This window comes from Hyla sarda, unplaced genomic scaffold, assembly GCF_029499605.1.
Source record: "Hyla sarda isolate aHylSar1 unplaced genomic scaffold, aHylSar1.hap1 scaffold_215, whole genome shotgun sequence".
Lineage (NCBI taxonomy): Eukaryota > Metazoa > Chordata > Amphibia > Anura > Hylidae > Hyla > Hyla sarda.
Genome location: NW_026608817.1, coordinates 134,146 through 152,176, shown reverse-complemented (window position 1 = coordinate 152,176; position 18,031 = coordinate 134,146). Strand labels below are relative to the sequence as shown.

Below are 18,031 nucleotides of genomic sequence, written 5' to 3'. Positions count from 1 at the left end.
TGTATATAATAATATAAAGATATCTCCTGTATGATGGTGACATAATATATTGTATATAATAATATAAAGATATCTCCTGTATGATGGGGACATAATATATTGTATATAATAATATAAAGATATCTCCTGTATGATGGTGACATAATATATTGTATATAATAATATAGAGATATCTCCTGTATGATGGTGACATAATATATTGTATATAATAATATAAAGATATCTCCTGTATGATGGTGACATAATATATTGTATATAATAATATAAAGATATCTCCTGTATGATGGTGACATAATATATTGTATATAATAATATAAAGATATCTCCTGTATGATGGTGACATAATATATTGTATATAATATAATAATATAAAGATATCTCCTGTATGATGGTGACATAATATATTGTATATAATATAATAATATAAAGATATCTCCTGTATGATGGGGATATAATATATTGTATATAATAATATAAAGATATCTCCTGTATGATGGTGACATAATATATTGTATATAATATAAAGATATCTCCTGTATGATGGTGACATAATATATTGTATATAATAATATAAAGATATCTCCTGTATGATGGTGACATAATATATTGTATATAATAATATAAAGATATCTCCTGTATGATGGTGACATAATATATTATATATAATAATATAAAGATATCTCCTGTATGATGGTGACATAATATATTGTATATAATATAATAATATAAAGATATCTCCTGTATGATGGTGACATAATATATTGTATATAATATAAAGATATCTCCTGTATGATGGGGACATAATATATTGTATATAATAATATAAAGATATCTCCTGTATGATGGTGACATAATATATTGTATATAATATAATAATATATAGATATTTCCTGTATGATGGGGACATAATATATTGTATATAATATACCATCTCCTGTATGATGGTGAAATAATATATTGTATATAATATACCATCTCCTGTATGATGGTGAAATAATATATTGTATATAATATAATAATATAAAGATATCTCCTGTATGATGGTGACATAATATATTGTATATAATAATATAAAGATATCTCCTGTATGATGGTGACATAATATATTGTATATAATATAATAATATAATGATATCTCCTGTATGATGGTGACATAATATATTGTATATAATATAATAATATAAAGATATCTCCTGTATGATGGGGACATAATATATTGTATATAATAATATAAAGATATCTCCTGTATGATGGGGACATAATATATTGTATATAATAATATAAAGATGTCTCCTGTATGATTCGGACATAATATATTGTATATAATAATATAAAGATATCTCCTGTATGATGGTGACATAATATATTGTATATAATAATATAAAGATATCTCCTGTATGATGGTGACATAATATATTGTATATAATAATATAAAGATATCTCCTGTATGATGGTGACATAATATATTGTATATAATAATATAAAGATATCTCCTGTATGATGGTGACATAATATATTGTATATAATAATATAAAGATATCTCCTGTATGATGGTGACATAATATATTATATATAATAATATAAAGATATCTCCTGTATGATGGGGACATAATATATTGTATATAATATAATAATATAAAGATATCTCCTGTATGATGGTGACATAATATATTGTATATAATAATATAAAGATATCTCCTGTATGATGGTGACATAATATATTGTATATAATATAATAATATAAAGATATCTCCTGTATGATGGGGACATAATATATTGTATATAATAATATAAAGATATCTCCTGTATGATGGTGACATAATATATTGTATATAATAATATAAAGATATCTCCTGTATGATGGTGACATAATATATTGTATATAATAATATAAAGATATCTCCTGTATGATGGTGACATAATATATTGTATATAATAATATAAAGATATCTCCTGTATGATGGTGACATAATATATTGTATATAATAATATAAAGATGTCTCCTGTATGATGGTGACATAATATATTGTATATAATATAAAGATGTCTCCTGTATGATGGTGACATAATATATTGTATATAATAATATAAAGATATCTCCTGTATGATGGTGACATAATATATTGTATATAATAATATAAAGATATCTCCTGTATGATGGTGACATAATATATTGTATATAATAATATAAAGATGTCTCCTGTATGATGGTGACATAATATATTGTATATAATATAAAGATGTCTCCTGTATGATGGTGACATAATATATTGTATATAATAATATAAAGATATCTCCTGTATGATGGTGACATAATATATTGTATATAATATAATAATATAAAGATATCTCCTGTATGATGGGGACATAATATATTGTATATAATAATATAAAGATATCTCCTGTATGATGGTGACATAATATATTGTATATAATATAATAATATAAAGATATCTCCTGTATGATGGGGACATAATATATTGTATATAATAATATAAAGATATCTCCTGTATGATGGGGACATAATATATTGTATATAATAATATAAAGATATTTCCTGTATGATGGGGACATAATATATTGTATATAATATAATAATATAAAGATATCTCCTGTATGATGGTGACATAATATATTGTATATAATAATATAAAGATATCTCCTGTATGATGGTGACATAATATATTGTATATAATAATATAAAGATATCTCCTGTATGATGGGGACATAATATATTGTATATAATATAATAATATATAGATATCTCCTGTATGATGGTGACATAATATATTGTATATAATAATATAAAGATATCTCCTGTATGATGGTGACATAATATATTGTATATAATAATATAAAGATATCTCCTGTATGATGGGGACATAATATATTGTATATAATAATATAAAGATATCTCCTGTATGATGGGGATATAATATATTGTATATAATAATATAAAGATATCTCCTGTATGATGGGGACATAATATATTGTATATAATAATATAAAGATATCTCCTGTATGATGGTGACATAATATATTGTATATAATAATATAAAGATATCTCCTGTATGATGGGGACATAATATATTGTATATAATAATATAAAGATATCTCCTGTATGATGGGGACATAATATATTGTATATAATAATATAAAGATATCTCCTGTATGATGGAGACATAATATATTGTATATAATATAATAATATAAAGATATCTCCTGTATGATGGTGACATAATATATTGTATATAATAATATAAAGATATCTCCTGTATGATGGGGACATAATATATTGTATATAATAATATAAAGATATCTCCTGTATGATGGGGACATAATATATTGTATATAATAATATAAAGATATCTCCTGTATGATGGAGACATAATATATTGTATATAATATAATAATATAAAGATATCTCCTGTATGATGGGGACATAATATATTGTATATAATAATATAAAGATATCTCCTGTATGATGGTGACATAATATATTGTATATAATGATATAAAGATATCTCCTGTATGATGGGGACATAATATGTTGTATATAATATAATAATATAAAGATATCTCCTGTATGATGGGGACATAATATATTGTATATAATATAATAATATAAAGATATCTCCTGTATGATGGGGACATAATATGTTGTATATAATATAATAATATAAAGATATCTCCTGTATGATGGGGACATAATATATTGTATATAATAATATAAAGATATCTCCTGTATGATGGTGACATAATATATTGTATATAATAATATAAAGATATCTCCTGTATGATGGTGACATAATATATTGTATATAATATAAAGATATCTCCTGTATGATGGGGACATAATATATTGTATATAATAATATAAAGATATCTCCTGTATGATGGTGACATAATATATTGTATATAATAATATAAAGATATCTCCTGTATGATGGTGACATAATATATTGTATATAATATAATAATATAAAGATATCTCCTGTATGATGGGGACATAATATATTGTATATAATAATATAATATAAAGATATCTCCTGTATGATGGTGACATAATATATTGTATATAATAATATAAAGATATCTCCTGTATGATGGGGACATAATATATTGTATATAATAATATAAAGATATCTCCTGTATGATGGGGACATAATATATTGTATATAATAATATAAAGATATCTCCTGTATGATGGAGACATAATATATTGTATATAATATAATAATATAAAGATATCTCCTGTATGATGGGGACATAATATATTGTATATAATAATATAAAGATATCTCCTGTATGATGGTGACATAATATATTGTATATAATGATATAAAGATATCTCCTGTATGATGGGGACATAATATGTTGTATATAATATAATAATATTAAGATATCTCCTGTATGATGGGGACATAATATATTGTATATAATATAATAATATAAAGATATCTCCTGTATGATGGGGACATAATATGTTGTATATAATATAATAATATAAAGATATCTCCTGTATGATGGTGACATAATATATTGTATATAATAATATAAAGATATCTCCTGTATGATGGGGACATAATATATTGTATATAATAATATAAAGATATCTCCTGTATGATGGTGACATAATATATTGTATATAATATAAAGATATCTCCTGTATGATGGGGACATAATATATTGTATATAATAATATAAAGATATCTCCTGTATGATGGTGACATAATATATTGTATATAATAATATAAAGATATCTCCTGTATGATGGTGACATAATATATTGTATATAATATAATAATATAAAGATATCTCCTGTATGATGGGGACATAATATATTGTATATAATAATATAATATAAAGATATCTCCTGTATGATGGGGACATAATATATTGTATATAATATAATAATATAAAGATATCTCCTGTATGATGGGGACATAATATATTGTATATAATATAATAATATAAAGATATCTCCTGTATGATGGTGACATAATATACTGTATATAATAATATAAAGATATCTCCTATATGATGGTGACATAATATATTGTATATAATATAATAATATAAAGATATCTCCTGTATGATGGGGACATAATATATTGTATATAATAATATAAAGATATCTCCTGTATGATGGGGACATAATATATTGTATATAATATAATAATATAAAGATATCTCCTGTATGATGGTGATATAATATATTGTATATAATAATATAAAGATATCTCCTGTATGATGGGGACATAATATATTGTATATAATAATATAAAGATATCTCCTGTATGATGGTGACATAATATATTGTATATAATAATATAAAGATATCTCCTGTATGATGGGGACATAATATATTGTATATAATAATATAAAGATATCTCCTGTATGATGGTGATATAATATATTGTATATAATAATATAAAGATATCTCCTGTATGATGGGGACATAATATATTGTATATAATATAATAATATAAAGATATCTCCTGTATGATGGGGACATAATATATTGTATATAATAATATAAAGATATCTCCTGTATGATGGGGACATAATATATTGTATATAATAATATAAAGATATCTCCTGTATGATGGTGATATAATATATTGTATATAATAATATAAAGATATCTCCTGTATGATGGTGACATAATATATTGTATATAATAATATAAAGATATCTCCTGTATGATGGGGACATAATATATTGTATATAATAATATAAAGATATCTCCTGTATGATGGGGACATAATATATTGTATATAATATAATAATATAAAGATATCTCCTGTATGATGGTGACATAATATACTGTATATAATAATATAAAGATATCTCCTATATGATGGTGACATAATATATTGTATATAATAATATAAAGATATCTCCTGTATGATGGGGACATAATATATTGTATATAATAATATAAAGATATCTCCTGTATGATGGTGATATAATATATTGTATATAATAATATAAAGATATCTCCTGTATGATGGGGACATAATATATTGTATATAATAATATAAAGATATCTCCTGTATGATGGTGACATAATATATTGTATATAATAATATAAAGATATCTCCTGTATGATGGGGACATAATATATTGTATATAATAATATAAAGATATCTCCTGTATGATGGTGATATAATATATTGTATATAATAATATAAAGATATCTCCTGTATGATGGGGACATAATATATTGTATATAATATAATAATATAAAGATATCTCCTGTATGATGGGGACATAATATATTGTATATAATAATATAAAGATATCTCCTGTATGATGGGGACATAATATATTGTATATAATAATATAAAGATATCTCCTGTATGATGGTGATATAATATATTGTATATAATAATATAAAGATATCTCCTGTATGATGGTGACATAATATATTGTATATAATAATATAAAGATATCTCCTGTATGATGGGGACATAATATATTGTATATAATAATATAAAGATATCTCCTGTATGATGGTGACATAATATATTGTATATAATAATATAAAGATATCTCCTGTATGATGGGGACATAATATATTGTATATAATAATATAAAGATATCTCCTGTATGATGGTGACATAATATATTGTATATAATATAATAATATAAAGATATCTCCTGTATGATGGGGACATAATATATTGTATATAATATAATAATATAAAGATATCTCCTGTATGATGGAGACATAATATATTGTATATAATAATATAAAGATATCTCCTGTATGATGGTGATATAATATATTGTATATAATAATATAAAGATATCTCCTGTATGATGGTGACATAATATATTGTATATAATAATATAAAGATATCTCCTGTATGATGGGGACATAATATATTGTATATAATAATATAAAGATATCTCCTGTATGATGGTGACATAATATATTGTATATAATATAATAATATAAAGATATCTCCTGTATGATGGGGACATAATATATTGTATATAATATAATAATATAAAGATATCTCCTGTATGATGGAGACATAATATATTGTATATAATAATATAAAGATATCTCCTGTATGATGGTGACATAATATATTGTATATAATAATATAAAGATATCTCCTGTATGATGGTGACATAAAGTAGACATATTGTATTTGTGAATCAATATATCATTTATTTGGCGTCTATTTTCCATATAAGCAGAAAACTTCAAAGTTATAAAAATTTTTGAATTTTTCACCAATGCTGAAATTATTGACGAAAATTTACCACTGACATAAAGTAGAAAATGTAACGAAAAAACAATCTCAGAATTAAATTAATAAATACAAGCATCAGAGTTATTAATGTTTAACCTGACAATGGTCAGAATTGCAAGAAATGCTCTGTTCCTCAGGATCAAAATGGGCTCAGTCCCCAAGGGGTTAACAATAGGGAGAGCAGAGAGAAAAGGGGGCGGAGCCCACAGAGAGAAGAGGGGGCAGAACCCACAGATGATAGAAGGGGCGGGGCCCACAGAGAGAGGAGGGAAGAGAGAGAGGAGAGGTGGAGCCCATAGAGAGAGAGAGAGAAAGGAAGAGGTGGAGCCTATAGAGTGAGGAGGGGCGGAGCCTATAGAGAGGGGAGGGGGCAGAGACAACAGAGAGAAGAGGGGGTGGAACCCACAGATGATAGAGGGGGTGGAGCCACAGAGAGAGGAGGGAAGAGAGAGAGGAGAGGTGGAGCCCATAGAGAGAGGAGAGGTGGAGCCCACAGAGAGAGGAGGGGACGGAGCCTATAGAGAGAGGAGGGGGAGGAGTCAACAGAGAGAGGATGGGGTGGAGCCAAAAGAGAGAAGAGGGGGTGGAGCACAGGGAGAGAGAGAAAGAAAGGAAGGTGCCGAGCCCATGGAAAGAGGAGGGGTGGAGCCAACAGAGAGAGGAGGGGCAGAGCTCACAGAGAGAGGAGGGGATAGAGCCCACAGGGATAGGAAGGGGCCGGGCCCACGGAAGGAGGAGGGGGCGGAGCCCACAGAGAGAGGAGGGGGCAGAGCCCAGAGAGACAGTGAGAGGAGGGGGTGGAGCCAAAAGAGAGAAGAGCAGGCGGATCCAACAGAGAGAGGAGGGGCGGAGCCCACAGAGAGAGGAGGGGACGGAGCCCAGAGAGAGAGTGAGAGGAGGGGGTGGAGCCAAAAGAGAGAAGAGCGGGCGGATCCCACAGACAGAGAGGAGGGGTGAAACCCACAGAGAGAGGAGGGGACGGAGCCCAGAGGGAGAGAGAGTGAGAGGAGGGGGTGGAGCCAAAAGAGAGAAGAGCAGGCGGATCCAACAGAGAGAGGAGGGGCGGTGCCCACAGAGAGAGGAGGGGACAGAGCGCAGAGAGAGAGTGAGAGGAGGGGGTAGAGCCAAAAGAGAGAAGAGCAGGCGGAGCCCACAAACAGAGAGGAGGGGTGGAGCCCACAGAGAGAGGAGGGGACGGAGCCCAGAGGGAGAGAGAGTGAGAGGAGGGGGTGGAGCCAAAAGAGAGAAAATTGGGTGGAGCCCACAGACAGATTGGAGGGGTGGAGCCCACAGGGAGAGGAAGGGGCCGAGCCCACGGAAAGAGGAGGGGGCGGAGCCCACAGAGAGAGGAGGGGCAGAGCTCACCAAGAGAGTGAGAGGAGGGGGTGGAGCCAAAAGAGAGAGGAGGGGCAGAGCTCACAGAGAGAGAAGGGGATGGAGCCCACAGGGAGTGGAAGGGGCCGAGCCCACGGAAAGAGGAGGGGGTTGAGCCCACAGAGAGAGGAGGGGCAGAGCTCACAGAGAGAGGGAGGGGATGGAGCCCTCAGGGAGAGGAAGGGGCCGAGGCCCACAGAAAGAGGAGGGGTGGAGCCCACAGGGAGAGGAAGGGGCCGAGGCCCACGGAACAAGGAGGGGTGGAGCCCACAGGGAGAGGAAGGGGCCGAGGCCACGGAAAGAGGAGGGTGCGGAGCCCACTGAGAGAGTGAGAGGAGGAGGTGGGGCCAAAAGGGAGAGGAGTGGGCGGAGCCTATAGAGAGAAGAGGGGGTGGAGTCCACAGAGAGAGGAGGTGCGGAAGTCACAGAGAGAAGAGGTGGTGGAGCCCATAGAGAGAAGAAGGGGCGGAGCCCACACTGACCCCTCCTCTGGTTCTGATACACCCCCTACCTTCCCCTCAGGAGTGCACTGTGTGCGGGGTCCTGCAGGCTCCGCCCCTGGTCCTCACATCCATTACTTACCTATATAAAATGGAGAATTCTCCTCTCGGGCAAAGTCATCCACGTAGGACAATCCGAGGGGCTCAATGGGGGTCTCTCCGATTCCTTGTAGAATATTCCCAATAAGAACGAAAATCCACATCAGAGACTCTGAGGATCCCGCCTGGCAAACTGGGCACAGACAGAGGGAACCATATCAGGTACTATAACCCCTGAGGGGGCAGAGAGGAGACCCCCAAATTATCACAACAGAGAACAGAATAGAGGGGACCCTGCACCTCCCCCTAAAGGTCACAAGAGGGAGAACCTCACCTCATTACCTCAATCTGAATAGTGAGCGCAGCTCTGGAGCATAAGACATGATGTAACAGCAGAATAGTGAGCGCAGCTCTGGAGGATAAGACATGATGTAACAGCAGAATAGTGAGCGCAGCTCTGGAGGATAAGACATGATGTAACAGCAGAATAGTGAGTGCAGCTCTGGAAGATAAGACCTGATGTAACAGTAGAATAGTGAGTGCAGCTCTGGAGGATAAGACATGATGTAACAGTAGAATAGTGAGTGCAGCTCTGGAGGATAAGACATGATGTAACAGCAGAATAGTGAGTGCAGCTCTGGAGCATAAGACATGATGTAACAGCAGAATAGTGAGTGCAGCTCTGGAGCATAAGACATGATGTAACAGCAGAATATTGAGTGCAGCTCTGGAGGATAAGACATGATGTAACAGTAGAATAGTGAGTGCAGCTCTGGAGGATAAGACATGATGTAACAGCAGAATAGTGAGTGCAGCTCTGGAGGATAAGACATGATGTAACAGCAGAAAAGTGAGTGCAGCTCTGGAGGATAAGACATGATGTAACAGCAGAATAGTGAGTGCAGCTCTGGAGGATAAGACCTGATGTAACAGCAGAATAGTGAGTGCAGCTCTGGAGAATAAGACATGATATAACAGGAGAATAGTGAGTGCAGCTCTGGAGGATAAGACATGATGTAACAGCAGAATAGTGAGTGCAGCTCTGGAGGGTAAGACATGATGTAACAGCAGAATAGTGAGTGCAGCTCTAGAGGTGACTGGAGGATAAGACATGATGTAACAGCTGAATAGTGAGTGCAGCTCTGGGGGATAAGACATAATGTAACAGCTGAATAGTGAGTGCAGCTCTAGAGGATAAGACCTGATGTAACAGCAGAATAGTGAGTGCCGCTCTGGGGGATAAGACATGATGTAACAGGAGAATAGTGAGTGCAGCTCTGGAGGATAAGACATGATATAACAGCAGAATAGTGAGTGCAGCTCTGGAGCATAAGACATGATGTAACAGCAGAATAGTGAGTGCAGCTCTGGAGGATAAGACATGATGTAACAGCAGAATAGTGAGTGCAGCTTTGGAGGATAAGACCTGTTGTAACAGGAGAATAGTGAGTGCAGCTCTGGGGGATAAGACATGATTTAACAGCTGAATAGTGAGTGCAGCTCTGGAAGATAAGACCTGATGTAACAGCAGAATAGTGAGTGCAGCTCTGCAGGATAAGACATGATGTAACAGCAGAATAGTGAGTGCAGCTCTGCAGGATAAGACATGATGTAACAGCTGAATAGTGAATAGTGAGTGCAGCTCTGGAGGATAAGACATGATGTAACAGCAGAATAGTGAGTGCAGCTCTGGAGCATAAGACATGATGTAACAGCAGAATAGTGAGTGCAGCTCTAGAGGTGACTGGACGATAAGACATGATGTATGTTATGTCCGTTTATTTGCTTTTGTGTTTTTATGTCTTGGGGTCTGTTCAGACATTAGCTTTTGTCTGAGCAGTTTGCTATTCTCCCTAGCTGGGGAATAGTTAATGCTCTGAGCCAATTGCAGCTTGGGTGTGGCTTTAAAACCCTAGCTCTGCTAAACTCTGCCTGTGATTTGTGCTATTCTGATGATGTAGCTTAGCTATTGTGCTACGCTGCCCATGTCTGCTTAACCCCTTAAAGACTTCACCTTAAAGGGGTACTCCGCCCTTAGACATCTTATCTAAGATGTCAGATCGCCGGGGTCCCGCTGCTGGGGACCCACGGAATCTCCGCTGCGGCACCCCGCTATCATTACTGCACAGAGCAAACTCGCTTTGTGTGTACTGTCCGGCGATACAGGGGCCGGAGCATCGTTACGCCACGGCTCCGCCACCTCGTGACGTCACCGCCCGCCCCCTTATTGCAAGTCTATGGGAGGGGGTGTGGCGGCTGCCACGCCCCCTCCCATAGACTTGTATTGAGGGGCCGGGCCATGATGTTGCAAGGGGGCGGAGCCGTGACGTAACGATGCTCCGGCCCCTGTATTGCCCGTCATTACGCACAGAGCGAGTTTGTTCTGTGCAGTAATGATAGCGGGGTGCCGCAGCGGAGATCTTGGGGTCCCCCTTTGGATAGGAGATAAGATGCTAGGGGTGGAGTACCGCTTTAAGGACCAGGCCAATTTTATTTTAGCGTTTTTGTTTTTTCCTCCTCGCCTTCTAAAATTCATAACTCTTTTATATTTCACAGACCCATATGAGGGTTTTTTGCGTGAGCAGTTGTCCTTTGTAATTACATCACTCATTTTACTAAATGTAAACAAAAATCATAATTTAGAGAATTTGGGGGCTTCGTTTTCGCGCTGTACACTTTACGATAAAAAATACATGTTTTCTTCATTCTCTGGGTCAATACAATGAAAATGATCGCCATGGTTACATACTTTTCTATTATTTACTGCTTTGAAAAAATCTCAAACTTTTTTTTTACAAAATCAGTATGTTTAGAATCGCCCTATGTTGACCACCTCTAACTTTCTTATTTTACCGTATTCAGGGATTTGTGATGGCTCATTTTTTGCGCCATGATCTGTAGTTTGTTTTGGCACCAGATTTGCGTATATGTGACTTTTTGATCGCTCTTTATTAAATTTGTAACTTTTTTTTTTTACGTTCACGCCGTTCGCCGTAGGGGATCATTTACATAACATTTTTATAATTCGGACATTTACGCACGCAACGATACCAAATATGTTTATTATTTATCGTTTTTTATGCTTTGTGTATTAATATGGAGAATAAGGTTTATATTTATTTTACACTTTTTTTTAGTCCCCATAGGGGACTATTTACAGCAATCATTAGATTGCTAATACTGTTCAGTGCTATGCATAGGCATAGCAAAGATCAGTGTTATCGGCGATCTTCTGCTCTGGTCTGCTGGAAGGCAGATCAGTGCAGAAGACCCCAGGAGGCAGGTGAGGGGACCTCCGTCCATCATCTTGGCTGATCTGATCCCTGCGGGGGTGCCGCTGGCGATCAGCCATTATAAGTGTCGCACTACCGCAGATGCCATGATCTATATTGATCACGTCACCTGAGGGGTTAATGGTAGACATCAGTGCGATCACTGATGTCCGCCATTACCGGCGGGTCCGCGGCTGCTTACAGCATCTCCGCATCTCCTGCGCTCCTATCACAGCCGTGCCGTAAATGTACGGCGCTGTGCGCTAAAAGGTGCTATGCAGTGTTGTACATTTATGGCGCATGTCCTTACAGGGTTAATCACGCACCTTGTATTTATGTTGTGATATTTCTGAGTTTGTAACTATGGTAAATAGTCCAGTTTATTATTGATTTTAGTCTGAAGTACATTTGTCGGTTTTTAGGATTATGTATGTCCGTTCTGCTTTAGCCTTGTATCTTAGTCTGTGAGTCTTGTTTGCATAATTCCTGTTCTGGTATTCTGGTTCCTCCATATTATGGAGTTTGGTTTTGTGGAGTCTGTTCAGACTCATCCTGTTCTCGGTCTAGGGTTCCGTGTTTTATATTTGTTCCCTTCTAGGTCAGTATCTTGATCACACGGTGGATTCGTATTGCGAATATTCGCGAGCAACACTATTTACCATTGGTCTATAGTGTCCTCTGTTCTTTACCATTGGTCTATAGTGTCCTCTGTTCTTTACCATTGGTCTATAGTGTCCTCTGTTCTTTACCATTGGTCTATAGTGTCCTCTGTTCTTTACCATTGGTCTATAGTGTCCTCTGTTCTTTGCCATTGGTCTATAGTGTCCTCTGTTCTTTACCATTGGCCTATAGTGTCCTCTGTTCTTTACCATTGGTCTATAGTGTCCTCTGTGCTTTACCATTGGTCTATAGTGTCCTCTGTTCTTTACCATTGGTCTATAGTGTCCTCTGTGCTTTACCATTGGCCTATAGTGTCCTCTGTGCTTTACCATTGGTCTATAGTGTCCTCTGTTCTTTACCATTGGTCTATAGTGTCCTCTGTTCTTTACCATTGGTCTATAGTGTCCTCTGTTCTTTACCATTGGTCTATAGTGTCCTCTGTTCTTTATCATTGGTCTGTAGTGTCCTCTGTTCTTTACCATTGGTCTATAGTGTCCTCTGAGCTTTACCATTGGTCTATGGTGTCCTCTGTTCTTTATCATTGGTCTAGAGTGTCCTCTGTTCTTTACAATTGGTCTATAGTGTCCTCTGTTCTTTACCATTGGTCTATAGTGTCCTTTGTGCTTTACCATTGGTCTATAGTGTCCTCTGTTCTTTACCATTGGCCTATAGTGTCCTCTGTTCTTTACCATTGGTCTATAGTGTCCTCTGTTCTTTACCATTGGTCTATAGTGTCCTCTGTTCTTTACCATTGGTCTATAGTGTCCTTTGTGCTTTACCATTGGTCTATAGTGTCCTCTGTTCTTTACCATTGGTCTATAGTGTCCTCTGTTCTTTACCATTGGTCTATAGTGTCCTCTGTTCTTTACCATTGGTCTATAGTGTCCTCTGTTCTTTACCATTGGCCTATAGTGTCCTCTGTTCTTTACCATTGGCCTATAGTGTCCTCTGTTCTTTACCATTAATCTATAGTGTCCTCTGTGCTTTACCATTGGTCTATAGTGTCCTCTGTTCTTTATCATTGGTCCAGAGTGTCCTCTGTTCTTTACAATTGGTCTATAGTGTCCTCTGTTCTTTACCATTGGTCTATAGTGTCCTTTGTGCTTTACCATTGGTCTATAGTGTCCTCTGTTCTTTACCATTGGTCTATAGTGTCCTCTGTTCTTTACTATTGGTCTATAGTGTCCACTGTGATTTAACATTGGTCTATAGTGTCCTCTGTTCTTTACCATTGGTCTATAGTGTCCACTGTGATTTACCATTGGTCTATAGTGTCCTCTGTGCTTTACCATTGGTCTATGGTGTCCTCTGTTCTTTATCATTGGTCTAGAGTGTCCTCTGTTCTTTACAACTGGTCTATAGTGTCCTCTGTTCTTTACCATTGGTCTATAGTGTCCTCTGTGCTTTATCATTGGTCTATAGTGTCCTCTGTGCTTTACCATTGGTCTATAGTGTCCTCTGTTCTTTACCATTGGTCTATAGTGTCCTCTGTTCTTTACCATTGGTCTAGAGTGTCCTCTGTTCTTTACCATTGGTCTATAGTGTCCTCTGTTCTTTACCATTGGTCTATAGTGTCCTCTGTTCTTTATCATTGGTCTATAGTGTCCTCTGTTCTTTACCATTGGTCTATAGTGTCCTCGGTGCTTTACCATTGGTCTATAGTGTCCTTTGTTCTTTCCCATTGGTCTATAGTGTCCTCTGTTCTTTATCATTGGTCTATAGTGTCCTCTGTTCTTTACCATTGGTCTATAGTGTCCTCTGTGCTTTATAATTGGTCTACAGTGTCCTCGATTCTTTACCATTGGTCTATAGTGACCTCAGTTTTTTACCATTGGTCTATAGTTTCCTCTGTGCTTTACCATTGATCTATAGTGTCCTCTGTTCTTTACCATTTGTCTATAGTATCCACTGTGCTTTACCATTGGCCTATAGTGTCCTCTATTCTTTACCATTGGTCTATGGTGTCCTCTATTCTTTACCATTGGTCTATAGTGTCCTCTGTGCTTTACCATTGGTCTATAGTGTCCTCTGTTCTTTACCATTGGTCTATAGTGTCCTCTGTTCTTTACCATTGGTCTATAGTGTCCTCTGTTCTTTACCATTGGTCTATAGTGTCCTCTGTGCTTTACCATTGGTCTATAGTGTCCTCTGTTCTTTACCATTGGTCTATAGTGTCCTCTGTGCTTTACCATTGGTCTATAGTGTCCTCTGTTCTTTACCATTGGTCTATAGTGTCCTCTGTTCTTTACCATTGGTCTATAGTGTCCTCTGTGCTTTACCATTGGTCTATAGTGTCCTCTGTTCTTTACCATTGGTCTATAGTGTCCTCTGTTCTTTACCATTGGTCTATAGTGTCCTCTGTGCTTTACCATTGGTCTATAGTGTCCTCTGTTCTTTACCATTGGTCTATAGTGTCCTCTGTGCTTTACCATTGGTCTATAGTGTCCTCTGTTCTTTACCATTGGTCTATAGTGTCCTCTGTTCTTTACCATTGGTCTATAGTGTCCTCTGTTCTTTATCATTGGTCTGTAGTGTCCTCTGTTCTTTACCATTGGTCTATAGTGTCCTCTGTGCTTTACCATTGGTCCATAGTGTCCTCTGTTCTTTACCACAGGTCTAATGTGTCATCTGTTCTTTACCATTGGTCTATAGTGTCCTCTGTTCTTTACCATTGGTCTATAGTGTCCTCTGTTCTTTACCATTGGTCTATAGTGTCCACTGGGATTAACCCTTGGTTTATGGTGTCCTCTGTTCTTTACCATTGGTCTATAGTGTCCACTGTGATTTACCATTGGTCTATAGTGTCCTCTGTGCTTTACCATTGGTCTATGGTGTCCTCTGTTCTTTATCATTGGTCTAGAGTGTCCTCTGTTCTTTACAATTGGTCTAGAGTGTCCTCTGTTCTTTACCATGGGTCTATAGTGTCCTCTGTGCTTTACCATTGGTCTATAGTGTCCTCTGTTCTTTACCATTGGTCTATAGTGCCCTCTGTTCTTTACCATTGGTCTATAGTGTCCTCTGTTCTTTACCATTGGTCTATAGTGTCCTCTGTGCTTTACCATTGGTCTATGGTGTCCTCTGTTCTTTACCATTGGTCTATAGTGTCCTCTGTGCTTTACCATTGGTCTATAGTGTCCTCTGTTCTTTCCCATTGGTCTATAGTGTCCTCTGTTCTTTATCATTGGTCTATAGTGTCCTCTGTTCTTTACCATTGGTCTATAGTGTCATCTGTGCTTTATTATTGGTCTACAGTGTCCTCTATTCTTTACCATTGGTCTATAGTGTCCTCAGTTTTTTTACCATTGGTCTATAGTGTCCTCTGTGCTTTACCATTGATCTATAGTGTCCTCTGTTCTTTACCATTTATCTATAGTATCCACTGTGCTTTACCATTGGAATATAGTGTCCTCTGTGCTTTACCATTGGTCTATAGTGTCCTCTGTTCTTTACCATTGGTCTATAGTGTCCTCTGTTCTTTACCATTGGTCTATAGTGTCCTCTGTGCTTTACCATTGGTCTATAGTGTCCTCTGTGCTTTATTATTGGTCTACAGTGTCCTTTGTTCTTTACCATTGGTCTATAGTGTCCTCTGTTCTTTACCATTGGTCTATAGTGTCCTCTGTGCTCACTCACTGATCTGTGTCCTCTGAACTTAATCTGTTCATGTTAGTTATCTGTGTCCAGTGTGAAATGTGTTCTATTTTCCTGATCATTTTAGTGTTTATCATTCAGTTCTTCTGTTCATCCCCTGCATTTCATGGATTCGGCTATATACTCATTCTATACCTTGTCTAGTTCATTTATTCATATTTTCCGTTTATCTGGATTTCGGTTCCTGAACTTTTTGTAAGTACACTGTATCCTGCCCTGTTTGCTTGTATATATTCTGTCTTGGATATCATGCTTGTTTGGTAGCCATGTTTCTGACCTGTGACCGCCTTTGTATATCATTTGTTTATACGCCCCCTGCACTTTAGCTAAGGAAGGGATCGGCACTGTTGTTGTTGATCCACCGTTTAGGGCGGATGGGCAAGTAGGCAGGGAGAGTGTTATTAGGTTAGCTTAGCTTAGGGCTCACTCTCCCTGTCCCCCCCAGTTGGTCATGACAATGTAACAGAGAATAGCTCTGGAGGATTAGACATGCTGTAGACATAAGGGAGTAAATGCTGAACCTTCAGGAACCTCAGAGGCCAGTGCTCGGCTCTGATTGGCCAGACACAGATGTTGATGGGATGTGGAGTTGTCTGTTGAGTGTGACGCTGATCCCTCATACTGATACCTGCAAAAAATAATCCTGTCACCGCATGAATGTTTCTAAACGCACCAAAATCCCTGCAAACACAAAGCTACATGATAGCATTCTACTTCTTGCAGTCACCACTAGAGGGAGCTCAGAAGTCTACTGCATACAGTCTATACAATGGACTCAATAATAATGCAGCATGCACCAAGCTCCTGAGCTCCCCCTAATGGTGGTTACAGGCAGCAAAATGTTATCACGTATCTATGTCTATGCAGAGGATTTGGAGTTATGTATCACTAGTCTGTAATAATAGAAACATTATGGTGAATTAAGCAATAGATGTAGCCGCCATGCTTTGTCCACCATGTTTTTACCGTCTCATGATGAAATGTGGTGTTGCGGTCAGGCAGCTCCCCAGGAACATGATCAGACAACCGATTGCGATCATTCGGGGGCGATGAAGCTTTGCCCCGAAGTAACTGACCAGAGTGATGACCAATAGGTTACCTGTAATAAGAGAGAGACAGTGAAGGGCCAATTTTATAACTGCGGGGCCCCAGACATTGTGTGAGGTTTGTGGACTTACTTAACAGGCCCCTCCCATATGTCACTGGCCCCTCCTACATTACTTTTAAGACAACTTTTATCAGTCAGTCAACAATTTCTTATAAA

The 18,031-nt window shown here is 36.5% G+C and overlaps 1 protein-coding gene across 2 annotated transcripts in view; it reads right to left on the bottom strand.

The window, feature by feature from the left end:
- LOC130319655 (solute carrier organic anion transporter family member 1A2-like) overlaps positions 1-18,031 on the bottom strand; it is a 108,804-nt gene that overhangs the window by 51,387 nt on the left and 39,386 nt on the right. For both annotated transcript variants that reach the window (XM_056552959.1, XM_056552960.1), the window contains exons 4-6: positions 17,734-17,866; positions 17,289-17,395; positions 9,228-9,377 (exon numbers count right to left, since the gene is read on the bottom strand). In XM_056552959.1, coding sequence (XP_056408934.1) covers positions 9,228-9,377; positions 17,289-17,395; positions 17,734-17,866 — 390 coding nt within the window. The remainder of the gene's footprint in view (positions 1-9,227; positions 9,378-17,288; positions 17,396-17,733; positions 17,867-18,031) is intronic.